General features: G+C 31.9%; 2 protein-coding genes across 2 annotated transcripts; both read right to left on the bottom strand.

Moving 5' to 3' along the window:
* Window positions 1–2674: 2674 nt before the first annotated feature.
* On the bottom strand, window positions 2675–3174 carry LOC128196301 (uncharacterized). The gene has a single exon (XM_052876664.1). The coding sequence runs from the start codon at window positions 3112–3114 to the stop codon at window positions 2839–2841; it is 276 nt and encodes a 91-aa protein (XP_052732624.1). The 5' UTR covers window positions 3115–3174; the 3' UTR covers window positions 2675–2838.
* A 7108-nt stretch (window positions 3175–10282) lies between these two features.
* LOC108330240 (uncharacterized) lies at window positions 10283–11629 on the bottom strand. The gene has a single exon (XM_017564737.1). It carries the CDS (start codon window positions 11627–11629, stop codon window positions 10283–10285), a length of 1347 nt encoding a protein of 448 aa, XP_017420226.1.
* Between the last annotated feature and the right edge of the window lie 1716 nt (window positions 11630–13345).

Genomic DNA, 13345 nt, shown 5'->3' with positions numbered 1-13345 from the left:
ATTTCATAAAGTTTTTTCACAAAACTCTTATCTTTTAACTATATTATTTTCCCAAATATATCACTTTATCATATGCTCATTTCGTTTATTGTTGTTTCTTAAACTTCAAAACATATGAGGATTTTAGACAGTTCAGTCTTATAGACGATCTTGTCTTAACATGAATTAGGAAAGAAAAAGTAACCATCATCTCTAGATTTCTTAATGGTCTTAATCTTGACATTAAAGATAGAATGAAGTTGTTACCCTACCAAGATCTCAATGATTTGGTACAAAAATTTGCATAAAAGTAGAGCAACAACATCTAAGAAAAGGATTGAAAGCTTCCCACTTAGCTCCTATGTAAAGAAAAACTACAAGAGGGAGGGAAAACAAGTCAAACAAGAGGAACCTTCTAAGAGTTTAAGGAGAGAAAAAGAGAAAGAGAAACTAAGGGAGAGATCATCATCCCACATGCACATAAGTGATATCAAATATTTCAAATGTCTAGGTAGAGGTCATATTGCATATCAATGTCTCACCTAAAAGACCATGATCTTAAGGGGTGTTGACTCATATAATAGCCAAGAAGAAGAAGAAATGGCACAAGAGAAAGTAAAGGTGAAAGAAAGGAGGATTTCGACCCTTGTGATGAAGATTTTCTCATGATGAGAAGAGTCATTAACAACCAACCTAACCATCAAATCCCAACCTAAAGAGAGAACATCTTTCATACAATATGTAAATTTTTAAATAACACATGTTCTCTTATTGGGGATAATGACTCATGTTGTAATTGTTATAGCACAAGGTTGGTAGAAAAGTTGGTTCTCATAATCTTACCTCATCCAAAACCTTACAACTTCATTGGCTAAATGAAGGAGGGGATTTGAATGTGAACCAACAAGTGAGGGTGACATTATATAGGCAATTATGAGGATGATGTGCTTTGTGACATAGTGTTTATGGAAGCATGGCATATTTTGTTAGGAAATTGGTCTGTTGTGTTAGAATTGGGTTACAAAATATAAAGGATTTGGTGAAGGGCTATCTATGCCCTATGGCTAGAAGCGAGTTGATGCTACATGTATGATATACGATTTATGATACTATAGATTGCTTTTTGCTGTTGTTAGAACTATAAATAAGTTGGATTAGGTGTTGTTGGTGTTGCTTTCTATGGTTGTTGAGGGGTATTTTATGCAGCTTTTGTTGCGGCTTGAGCGGGGTCTTCGCGGCTTGGTGATCTTGGGGCTCTTCTTCTTTCGGTGGCTTCCTGTGCATTGTCTAGTGGATTTGCAAAATGCAACTTGATATAAGCATTCGTAATTGGCAGCCTTAGCCTCCTTCTAGGTTGATATGGGATAATTATGGCTTGCATTTTGCATAGACCGCTTATTAATTTTGGAAAGCTGAGAGGTTTGGTAGTCCTTTTAACAGAAGAAATGACAAAAATACTTGTGTTCGCGGATAACTACGGATAAAATCCGTGATGGATAGTTGGTACCTAGGGATATTTATTATCCGTACGTCGTGGATATTTTAATATCCGCTTATAAACAAAGCGAGTGTGAATATTATATTATCCGTACCTGCGGGTATCTGTCACCCATAAAAAATTAAAATTAAAATTTAATTTATATTTATTAAGTTAAATTTAATTAAAATTAAAATTAATTTATATTTTATTAGGTTAAATTTTATTAAAATTATATTTTAATTTGTATTTAATTTAATTTATGTTATATTATATATATATATATATATATATATATATATATTTTGTAATTTTATTTTAAAAATTTATAAAATATCTTTTTCTTTTAAATGTTTGTAGGATACTGATGAGTTTTAAAATACTTACAAATATATTTTAAACACAAGTAGTTGGTAGATAGTATCTATGTCCGTAGTCATCCCTATCTCTGTCTTCTTAGAAATGGTAATCTTGAAGATCTTTTATGTTATAATATCTGCAATGTCTAACATATACATCCTCATCATGCAGTTCAGCAATTGGGCTTTGCAAATGTTATATCCAAAACGTGAGTTTAGAATGATTTTGGGAAAGAGAAAAGTCACCCACATCTGTGTGCTGGTTTTCATACTACTTCTGTTGAGATATTGTGGTTGGCCTCCCTTGCCAACCATGAATGTCCTGTCTTGTACACATAGGAGCTCTTACAATTGCTCCATACTTATACACACACGTGGTCCTTTATATAGTAAGTAAAAATATCAAGATGGAGTAGTAAAATTTAAAAAGGTATACTTTTACAAATTAACAAACTCACAAAATAAAAATAGAAAATAACAAAAATGTAATTTTTATTAACATTTGAAAAGAAAATGTATTTGATGATAACAGTTTTAGAATTACCCCCCTCTGCCTCAATATATATAAAAATAAATATGATAGTATTATAATAAATTAACCCATTGGCTACAGATTGTGTGTATCTCTCAATCGCACGTTGATTCGATAAAAATCATTGTGTGATATATATCTTCCAAAACGAGTGATTTAAAAGTTTTTAAGAAATCATTCATACAGTTTATGTGGGTATATATACCATTAATTAGGTTACACTTGAGCCATGATTGATTTATTCAGTTATTTTAAGGACCTGTTCCAGAATAAACAACAAATCATCATGCATGCAAGCTAGCACACGTACTTTGTACACACAACAGATATAGTAACGTAACTTTATTGAAATTATACAAGACTTATAAGAAAAGTGATAACTAAGGAGTAATTTATTTAAATCAATCACACAGTGGTGATTTTTATACTAGAAATAGTCTCCTTAGCAAAATAGGCACATGGTAATACGAAGTTGAACCCTAGCATGCAATTCAAGGCCACACTGTCCTATTCTCTTCGTAGACAATTTCACCAACACGCCTCTCAGGAACTTGCTCATACTCTACAACTTTCACTGTCTCACGAGTCTCTGGCTGGTGGTGGTGCCTGAAGAGGTGGTGGTGGTGGTGGTGGTGGGGTTCCTCAACCTTATTTTCCTCGTAAACAACCTTCTTGAAGGAAAGAGCTCCATCATTAGGGTATTCAACAGTCCTAGACTCCCTCTCAACTTCTGAAACATGGGTGTAGTATTCTCCTGATCTCATCATTTTTTGCTCTGTATTTTTTGATACACTCAAGTAAATGCCACAAGGTTGAAATTTGTAGCTGAGAATTGATAACTATAAATAGGAAAGACAAATACATATGCATGCTATCATTTATTCTCAATATTCAAAGTGACAAAAGTGGAATCTAATTCCAAGTTCTTCTGTCAAATCGAAAACTTATTAGCATATACGCTAATAAGCCAAGACAGTTGTAACACTAAAAGAATATACATCTGTTACTTTGTTTTTTCCCTTATATAAACACCTGTACATGCATGCTGCTGTCATTAATATACACAGAACATATACTTCAGTTCAGTTTTCTTTCTTCTGTTTTCGTTCCATCAATATATTCGTCCTAAGTTTAGATCCACCGTTCTTTCCACTTACAAGCCCAATGATTAACACTAGCACCTAGATTTTTTTAAGATAACTCTCTAAGTAGAGATTTCATATTAATTATAGACAAGTTGGTATATTAAATGAGTACAAATTTCACTCACTTTATAAAATAGAATTGAATAAGATTTTGAAGTTTTTTTTTTAAGTTATCTAAAATTTGTTTTAGCAAGATTTTTTTATTTGTTGGATCTAATCTTACCTATTAATTTTATAATCATTTAAAATATGTTTTAATAAAATTTATTTTTTGTTAGATTTATTGTGTCATTTGTAATTGAATCATCCATTTTTATTTAGGTCAATGTTCAATGTGTATATACTTCGACACAATAAAAAATGTTGGAAATCACATATATAGAGATAAGAAGATTTCAAAATGTATAAAATAAGTAGATATTTCACCTAGGTTAATTTAGATTTAAAATTTGTTTATTAAGAAAATTAAAAATGATATTTAACAATTTTTTAGGTGTAAAAATATAACTTGAATTTTTCACATGATTAAATGTATAGTGAGAGTTTTTATAATAGGATTACTCTGTTCAAGATTTTACCGAAATCCAATTATTTGAGGGAATAACTAAAAAGTTAAAGTAAGCTTTATTCTCCACGACATAAGTTCATAAGTTCTTTCGGAATTCTTCCAGCACATTGTATGGAATAAATATAATGGGCACCATCTAGAATATGAAATTCTGGCCACATGCATGTTAGTGAGAAAACCTAATTCGGAATGTAGTTATAAGATGAGTTCTCATTTATGTGTTTAACACGTTACTTAGTCTTTTTGGTTTTATATTACGTTTTCTATGTTTTAATTCATATCCTATGGCATAAACAAGATACTATCCTCACCTTTTGATGCAATTTAAAAATGATTCACAATTTCAATTATTATTTATAATGTTTAGGCAATTGAAAGATGACTTCTAATTCCAATTATCATATATAAATTAATATTAAATTGTATGTTTAATTTATATAATTTGTTTGATTCCTTTAATGTCTGAATTATATTTAATTTGAACTGTATATTCTTAAGTACGCAAGATAAATTTAAAATAAAAATATCTGTGATATTATCCGTTGCTTCGTTTCCTCCTGTTCAGTACACATAAAGGAAAATATATTATTATTGTAAAAAATTATGAATAAAATATGATAAAATATTATCATTAGGTATTTAAAATAAATTAAAGAGATAAAATTTTAAAACTGAATAATTAATTGTAAAAGTAATTATAAGAAAATAAATTGATGTGTGAAAAAAGACATAAATATGAAGAGAGAAGTTAAATATATGTGAATTAAACAACGTATGACACATTGAAAAGATTTATGCCATAAAAATGTCATTTTTTGGAGACACGTAAAAAAAACGTTAACTATATATACACTACAAAAATATATAATTTTTCCAGGGTTATTTTTAGCGTTTTCGGCGATTTTAACCCTTAAAAAATTCGTTTCCCGCGATTCCAAAAAGCTCTGGCAAAAGCAACACCGCTAAACATTATCGACGGTTTTCTACGAAACCGCCAGAAATAACAGGAGTTATTTTAAAACCACCGAAACTAGCAGGGTCTTTTTGAAAACTGCCGGAAATATCCGAGGTTTCTTAAAACCGTCCCTATTTTCAGGGGTTTCCTTCAAAACCGACGAAAATGTAGTGATAGCTCAAATTTTTGTGTTGTTTAAACTGCTGCTGACAGTTGCAGAAGACACCTCAGGAATTGATTCGTTCCTCATGAGAGAAAGAGGGAACATGATGAGAAGAAGAGTGAAGGGTACCAAGAGAAAGCTTTTGGCTGTGGTTCTTGTTGTGTACTTCCCACTGAAAACCTCATTGCCCCGAGCCTTCCGTGTCATTCCAGAGTTATATTCTGAATCAAAACCTTTGCTGAATGGCTCATATAAATATGAACTTTTGTTCCAATGTTTGGTTAGGATAAACCTTTTAAGCTTTAATTCAGTTCTAAACTGAACTTTCTCTCAAGGAATGCCTTATTATATCTAATTCAACTTCACCAATTCGTGATATGTCTAAGTCTTGTTATAGTGTCATTATTCATTAATGAAAATTTGACGTGTACATAGATAGGGAAAAAAAAAATCACGCAACAGATTTATGAATATAACAAATGATAATCAGAGAACTAATTTATAATTCCATTATATTCTCAGTTTTATGCATTTTTCTATGAACTGAACAAAACATGTACTTAATTCAAAAGATTTTCTTATCTCATGTATAGTGTATAAACAGTTCAACATTTATCTCTTTTATAATTATTTCTTCAGATTGAGAAAGCATAGTAGTATTTTTACCTTTTATGAAGTTCTACTTATTTGATTAAAATTTGGAAGGCTGTCATTTTTTATGTTGAAAATACAAACCCTAAAACCTCACAAGATAAAAAGTTGTGCCTAATAATAACATCAGGGTGGAAGAGGCAAATCCCTTTACAGGTTACAAACACACGTAACTATTTTATACTTTTTCATGGTCCACTTTGCTTGGAATAAGGGCCTATTCAAACAGTACTCATTTACCTCTTCACACGATTCCTTTTCCTTACCCTTTGAACTTGAAATATAACCTGTTTTGTATGAACAAACGGAGCGGAACATAATGGATGGTTAGAGTAAAAGATGATGAGGAAGGATTTAGAGGGTCAAAAGATACATGTAGAGTTGTGGAGTAATAATGAGATGGTCCCATAATTAAGGCTAATTCCCAGCACTCTGCAAGGAGTACACTTGTACCAATTTAAATTGAAGGATTTAGTCATACAAAAAGATGGCTCCAAAACACATACTATGTTCATAGGCTATGTCTACTATGAACATTGCATAACTAGCTCCTACCATAGCTGCTTTGAGGGGCCAACCACTATTTCAGACAGACTCACTCTACTGTCGTGAATTTTTACACTACCCAATCACATTTCCTATCATATTCATCATTACCTTCCATTTCACATTTTAATACTTCATAATTTTAAAACTATACTACAATATTCAAATGTACTGTGACTTACGCACTTTATTTTAATATAAAACATAGACATAGGCGTACTACCAGAATCAGTTCTTGAATTATGTTTAATGCAGTCTCCTCAATACAAAACAAGTTCAAATAGTGTCAGCTTATCTTAACTAAGCATAAAACAGAAGTCAAACTCTAAAAAGGTGGAAAAGGAAAAAAGCAATCATGCTTATAGGGCACCTAGGAAAAATTCAGCTATCAATACATACACAGCTAAAAGGATGGCAGGTGATATTTGCATCCTCAAAACTTCATACCATATCAATCCAGACATAACTAATTGTTCATACATGTCTAATTTTCTTCATCTTCATTATATTCATCGTTTGACACGCTTCTTTGATCAGATACCTACAATATAACATAATAATTAGTTGGTTATATATTTTTTAAAAAAATCATACAAAGAAATTTAGTAATTATTACCGATAGTTGAAATGCGGCAAACTTTGAAGGCAATTGACCTTGATAACTTTGCAACATAAATGCTATCATTTCTTTCATTTCATTGACTTGTGATGTCATGTCATTGACTTGTGATGTCATGTCATTGACTTGTGATGTCAATGAAGATACCTGTAACAGATGAAATTATTTAAAAAGAAAAATGATACCTAACAAGTTAATCATAAAAGGAACAAACCAAGTAATTGATAAAATATTCATTAACATGAGTTTGTAATTCATCATTAGAAGGGGCAGCTGAAGATGATCTACTATGAGAACGAGCTTTGACTCCAAAGACTTTAGATGGGCAAGGACCCAAACCTAGACCGCGAATGCGTCCACAATGTTCTTGGATTCCTAAAGCATGAGCCAATGAATCTGAACTGGATATTTTTTTTGATTGAGATGATGTTGGGGATTCATATGCTTTAATTTTTTCCTACATTCAACATTTAATAAAATAGTGAAATTGTTTATATCAGAGAAAACAAGTGCACAATTCCAAAACAACAAGGTCAAACACAAATAAGTGAGATTCCTTTGTTAAGAGGAACAAAAACACAACAAAGAAAATGAAAAATTGTATATAACTTAAATAGTTAAAACCAGTTTCAGCCACTGAAAAAAAAAATACTTCACGACATATTTAAATTGTAGCTATACCATAATTAGGCTTAGATAACTTACACCAATTTTCCTTGCCTCATCACTAACAAAAGCTCCGTTGGTCTTCTGATGGGTAGCTATCCACACTTCTCCTCTACTAACTTTGTGTCCACATTCTCTTTCCTATGCATATTAAGTATGTCATAAATATAATGAGAAATAGAAAATTGAAGAACAATATCACTTCACCATTTCTTCCCTCTTTCTTGCATATTAAGCACTTTCAAGATGTAATTTATTTGAATATCGGAATTGATTGCAAACTTTGTCTTCAAAACAAATTTTAATCAAAATTAACAACAATTATCAAATAACTCAATTGTGAATTGAAAATTTACATTACTTACTTGAATAGTATTATGAATTATGTCTTCTTTATAATCTTTAGGAATCTTCTTCTAAGTAGAATAGCAAACAGGGAATGCCTTAAAGTTTCTAGCAATACTCCCTAAGAACCGATTCAAAAATCCACCACCATCTCCAATTGGTTGATACTCCTCATTCCAGCGCACAATAATCCTTTCATTTAGAGGAAAATTCCAAACATCATTTGTTTTTAAGTGTTTGGTAGCCCTCTTGCATTAGTCATCTGTGAAGAAATCAAATTTGTGTCAAATACCCTTGTGTCAAACAACTTCAACAATAATTATTGATATAAGTAACAATGTCTTACCAATAACATCAACCAACCATGATCTCTTGTATGTTGACGGCCTTTCTTGTTGCACTTCCAATATAATATCTTCATTTTCATCTTGTTCATGTTCATCTTGTACATGAGAATTTCCTCCAACTTGAGGTGGTGAATGAAGAACATCTTCATTTAAGGGCTACACAAGGTTAAGTGTCAGATTAAATGAATGCATTGATAACAATATAGATCAAATGAATATTCCTTGGTGCTTTGCTAGTTTCCTTAGATAGATCAAATGAACATTTCTTTCTATTATCACTATTATGATGGTGACTACATAAACAGCAGGTGCAAGCAAGTAAAATGCTATTTTAGAATAATAGCAAATTGTTAAGATGTCCATGTAATTTGAATATCAAAGATAAAGAAATGAACTCTAGCATCTACAGATTATGGTTTTAGTTAATAGTTGATATTTTCAATCTTGGTACACGATTGTTTATCAAAGATGATTGTCGACTCCGATTTCTCAATTGTCTCCGTATAATGTCTCTAAATTCCCTACACGAAGTGTCCAAATTATACATAGTTACTTTCTAATAAAAGACTAATTAATAGAATTGATCAAGTGAAAATACTTACTGAAGAAATGGGTCAACTATTGCACTATTTGTTAGGATATGACGATGTGCCTGTTGTTACCAATAAGGAGTATTGGTAAAACCTGAAGATGTGTTTTGATGATGCTGCAACTTATAGATTTTGGATGTAGTAGGAAAATATTTAAAAAAGCAACTTGTAGATTTTGAATGTAGTAGGAAAATGTTAAACATTGTAATTTTTACTAGTATAATCGATTATGGTTAAGCAATAATCGATTATCACAAGTCATACTTGAATAATCGATTATCACTTCATATAATCGATTATCACATTTTTGAAAACCTGTAACGGACTTGAGTAATCGATTATCACTTACAATAATCGATTATTCATGGCAGTTGAGAGCTGACCTTTGGCACTCAGTGTACTTGGCTATATAATTTGATTTGGAGAAATCAGAAGGGAACGTTTTTTGAACTGAGAAAGCTTAGAACATTGTGTGTCAGAGGAACGTTCTTAGAGAGCTTTTTGTTCATTGTTCCCTTGCTTGGTCTTGTGAAAGGAGAGGCTCGCGTATCGTGTGTCGATAGTCAGAGCAGACTCTCTTCAAGTTAGCAAGGTGCTCTGCCTGGTCTTGTGAAAGGAGAAGCTTGTGAATCGTTGGTCGATTGCTGGAGCGGTTCTCTTCAAGTTGGTAGAGTGGTTCTTTTCATTTTATTCCTGTTCATTATCTTGTAATCTGTTAAACCATTTTTAGTGAAAAAGGTTAATCACTATTTATAGTGATTAACGACTGGACGTAGAATCTTTTGATTCGAACCAGGATAAAAATTCTGTGTTGATATTCTTATTCCCTACACTCATATTATTTTACGTATATCAACTGTTTGATTAATTTTCTGAAAGAAAATTATTTTTACTAAAAGGACAAAATTAATTTTAATTGTGATCGAATACGCTTCCCGCTCTCTGAGTTTTAATTCCGCTGCGCTATACTCTTCGAAAAATACCCCCTCCAATACCATCACCTGTAACTTTTCCTTTGCAGATAGAGTGAAATAAGTGAAACCTCCAACTGATTTTTCGATCGATGGGAATAAAGTGCTTACAGTACAAGAGCCAATGCTTGGTCTTATACCCCAAAGTTGTAAGTCCTTTCTTGCCTTTAGATTGTCTTTGCATTTATTATTTGTACTATCATTCAACAATGTAAACAATATATTGTCACAAACATTTTTTTCAATATGCATAACATCCAGATTGTGGTGCAATAAGTTATCTACCCAATAAGGAAGGTCAAAAAATATACTTTTCTTTCGCCATTGTAGAGTCTCTACCTTAGGACGATCAACTCTGTGTTGTCTTTTTTATCTTTCTTCAACTATAGGTTCTTTCCCAAATTCAACATGAACATTACCAAGTTGTTGTAAGATATCATGACCTGCAATTGCCATTGGTTGGCTTCTATTTTCAATAGTTCCATCAAACCTAATATGAGCCAATCTAAACCTATGTCTTCCATCTAACCACCGACGATGACTTATAAAACAAAATTTCCCACCTTTGACAAGCTTCTTAGGAGTAGTGTCAAAATTACATCTCGGACATGCCAATCCTGTATGTGTGTTCCACCCAGATAAGGTTCCAAGTCCTGGAAAGTCACTAATAGTCCACAATATGGCTGCACGCATATCAAATACTTCATTGCCATATGAATCAAAAGTTTTGATGCCAGTGTTCCACAACTCCTTCAACTCTTCTATTAATGGTTGTAAGTAAATATTAATATCATTGCCCGGTGCTCGCTTTCCAAGAATGATCATGGAGAGAATGAATGAACTTTGCTTCATACACATCCAAGGAGGAAGGTGGTATGGTATGAGAACAATTGGCCAAATACTGTTATTGGTGCTCAAGTTGCCATATGGATTGAACCCATCAGTAGCTAAACTGAGTCTCACATTTCGAGGGTCTAAGGCAAATTGAGGGTGCATCAAGTTAAATTTCTTCCATGCTTCAGAATCTCTTGGATGTCTTAACATGCCTTCATCCGTACTTTTTGATGCATGCCATCTCATATGCTCAACTATTTTAGATGACAAAAACATCCTCTGTAATCGAGGCTTCAAAGGAATATACCTTAACACCTTTATAGGAATCTTCTTTCGCTTATTAACAACAACATCGTCACCAATTGTATTTCTCTTTTTTGGCTTCCATCTTGATGTCTTACATTTCTTACAAGAATCTCTATCTTTGTCTTCTCCAACATACAACATACAATCATTCGGGCAAGCATCAATTTTGGTGTAATGAAGACCAAGTTTCTTAATCACTTTTTTGGCTTCATAGAATGAGTTTGGAATTTTAGCATGTTCAAATGCATCTGCTAGCAACTCCAGTATCATGGACATAGCTTTGTCACTTATTTTGCATAGACATTTGATGTGATACAACTTCACCAAGAAAGAAAGTTTTGAATATTTATCACATCCTTCATATAAGCTTTCTTGTCCATCTTGCATTAATTCAAAAAAATATGTCTCATCATGACATCTAGTATGGCTTAACTCTACACCCATCTCATCATCATCCGTCATGTCGTTGTTTGAGCAATGATGTGCAAATACATCATTAATCATTTCACACATATTATCATTAATTTCAACTCTTCCACTATCTTCTTCGGCCATTACTTGAGGAGCTTCGGCCATTACTTGAGGTGCTTCGTCATTTACTCTTCTCTCCCCGTATAAAAGCCACAATGTATACCCTTTTGGAAAAGGTTTAATAATTAGATGCTCTTTTACTTCTTCACGACTTTGCCATTTCTTAAAATTGCATTTTGGACATGGACATATTATCTTTCCCCTAACACCACTATTAGTGAGTGCAAAGTCCAAGAAGGTATTCAATCCTCTCATATATTGACTTGTATTTCGAGGCATGTCTATCCATGATTTGTCCATTAAAACGACCTATGTTCATGCCAAGAGGATTGGAAGGTTAAAATAAGTGACGATATTCAACGAAACACTACATAAGATGAATTTACTAAACTTTGAGAACTAATCCAAGGAAAATCATTTACAATCTACTTTCCTTTTATGGGGAAAGTCAACCCACAATCCCTTAGATCAAGGGATTTATTTCAGGAGCTAATTTCACAATTAACTACTTTATTAGGATTGATTATGTTTCACTTTTTATCTACATAAATCTTATTATCTACATAAATCATATTATAAGAAGTTGCAACACACTCAGCCTAGGGACATATGAGCAGAATAATACAAAGCAAAAAGAAATACAAGTAATTTATAAGAACTTTTTTCAAAAATGAGGACAAAGTCAACATGTTTTGTCTTACCACTTGAGAATTTTTTTAGCAGAAGAGTCTCCAGATCTTGTAACACAGCTAATGGGGCTCCTTGATACACAAGAAGTGAATAAAAAAAAATGTAGATATCAGAAAAATTTATCTGATATCTTTTAAAATTTCAATCTATTTTCTTCAATTCATTTCAATCTAAATAAAAATGAATTGAAGTTAAAAATCAGAAATCAATAGTTATAATTATGAGAATGCAGAACTGCAAAGTTGTACTATTGACTGTGAGAGTAGTATACTTAGAGGCTCCATATATATAGAGCAAGATACAAGAGGTAAATTCTAACTGCTGAAAGTAACTATTTGACAGTGATAAGTGCAACTGTCTTACAGGGATAGGTTCCCTACTTAAAGCCTACTATAAGGTTATACACTAATAGACCTAAATTAATTTAACTATAAAGAACAAGGGCAACAAAGATTGAATTGCTAAACACTTGGACATTGAACTTTTTATACCGTGTCTCAAACAAAATATCTTAAAAGTTTAACATTTTAATTGAAAGACTCTTTACATTTATAAATTATAACAATAATGATATATGACTTCATTCCAAGTCCGAATTTCCAAAAACCATAGCAAATGGAACAAATTGTCAATCCATTGGATACTTGATGAGTAAAAAGTAAACTTATTTCCTGTAAAATTTAATATCTGATTGCGAAATGGTCTTTTAACATCAATACTTATGCTCACCAAACAGGATCAACTACAAGGATTCTAAAGTATTATCCTATTATACTAGATCACACATAAATTCATGAAACCAGTGTTTTAAAAATAATAATAGTCATTAACTTGGTTTAGATACTAGGTTAATCAGTTAAAGGTTGAACCAATAGGTTAGAACCACATAAAATGGAGGAGATTAAAATAATAATTAAGATTATGTATATATTAACATTTCTTCATATAAGATATTAATACTGATGTTGGTTTCCTAGGAAATACAAGGATAAAGTTCCAGTGCAAAGTGTTTGATTCTCGATCTACTTACTTTTTAAAATTTTTCTAAAATTTCCTTAAAACCATAAAAAA

The sequence above is a fragment of the Vigna angularis genome, chromosome 4 (genome assembly GCF_016808095.1).
Source record: "Vigna angularis cultivar LongXiaoDou No.4 chromosome 4, ASM1680809v1, whole genome shotgun sequence".
Classification (NCBI taxonomy): Eukaryota; Viridiplantae; Streptophyta; class Magnoliopsida; order Fabales; family Fabaceae; genus Vigna; species Vigna angularis.
The sequence above is the reverse complement of the archived record's forward strand: the minus strand, read 5'-3'. Positions and strand labels throughout refer to the sequence as shown.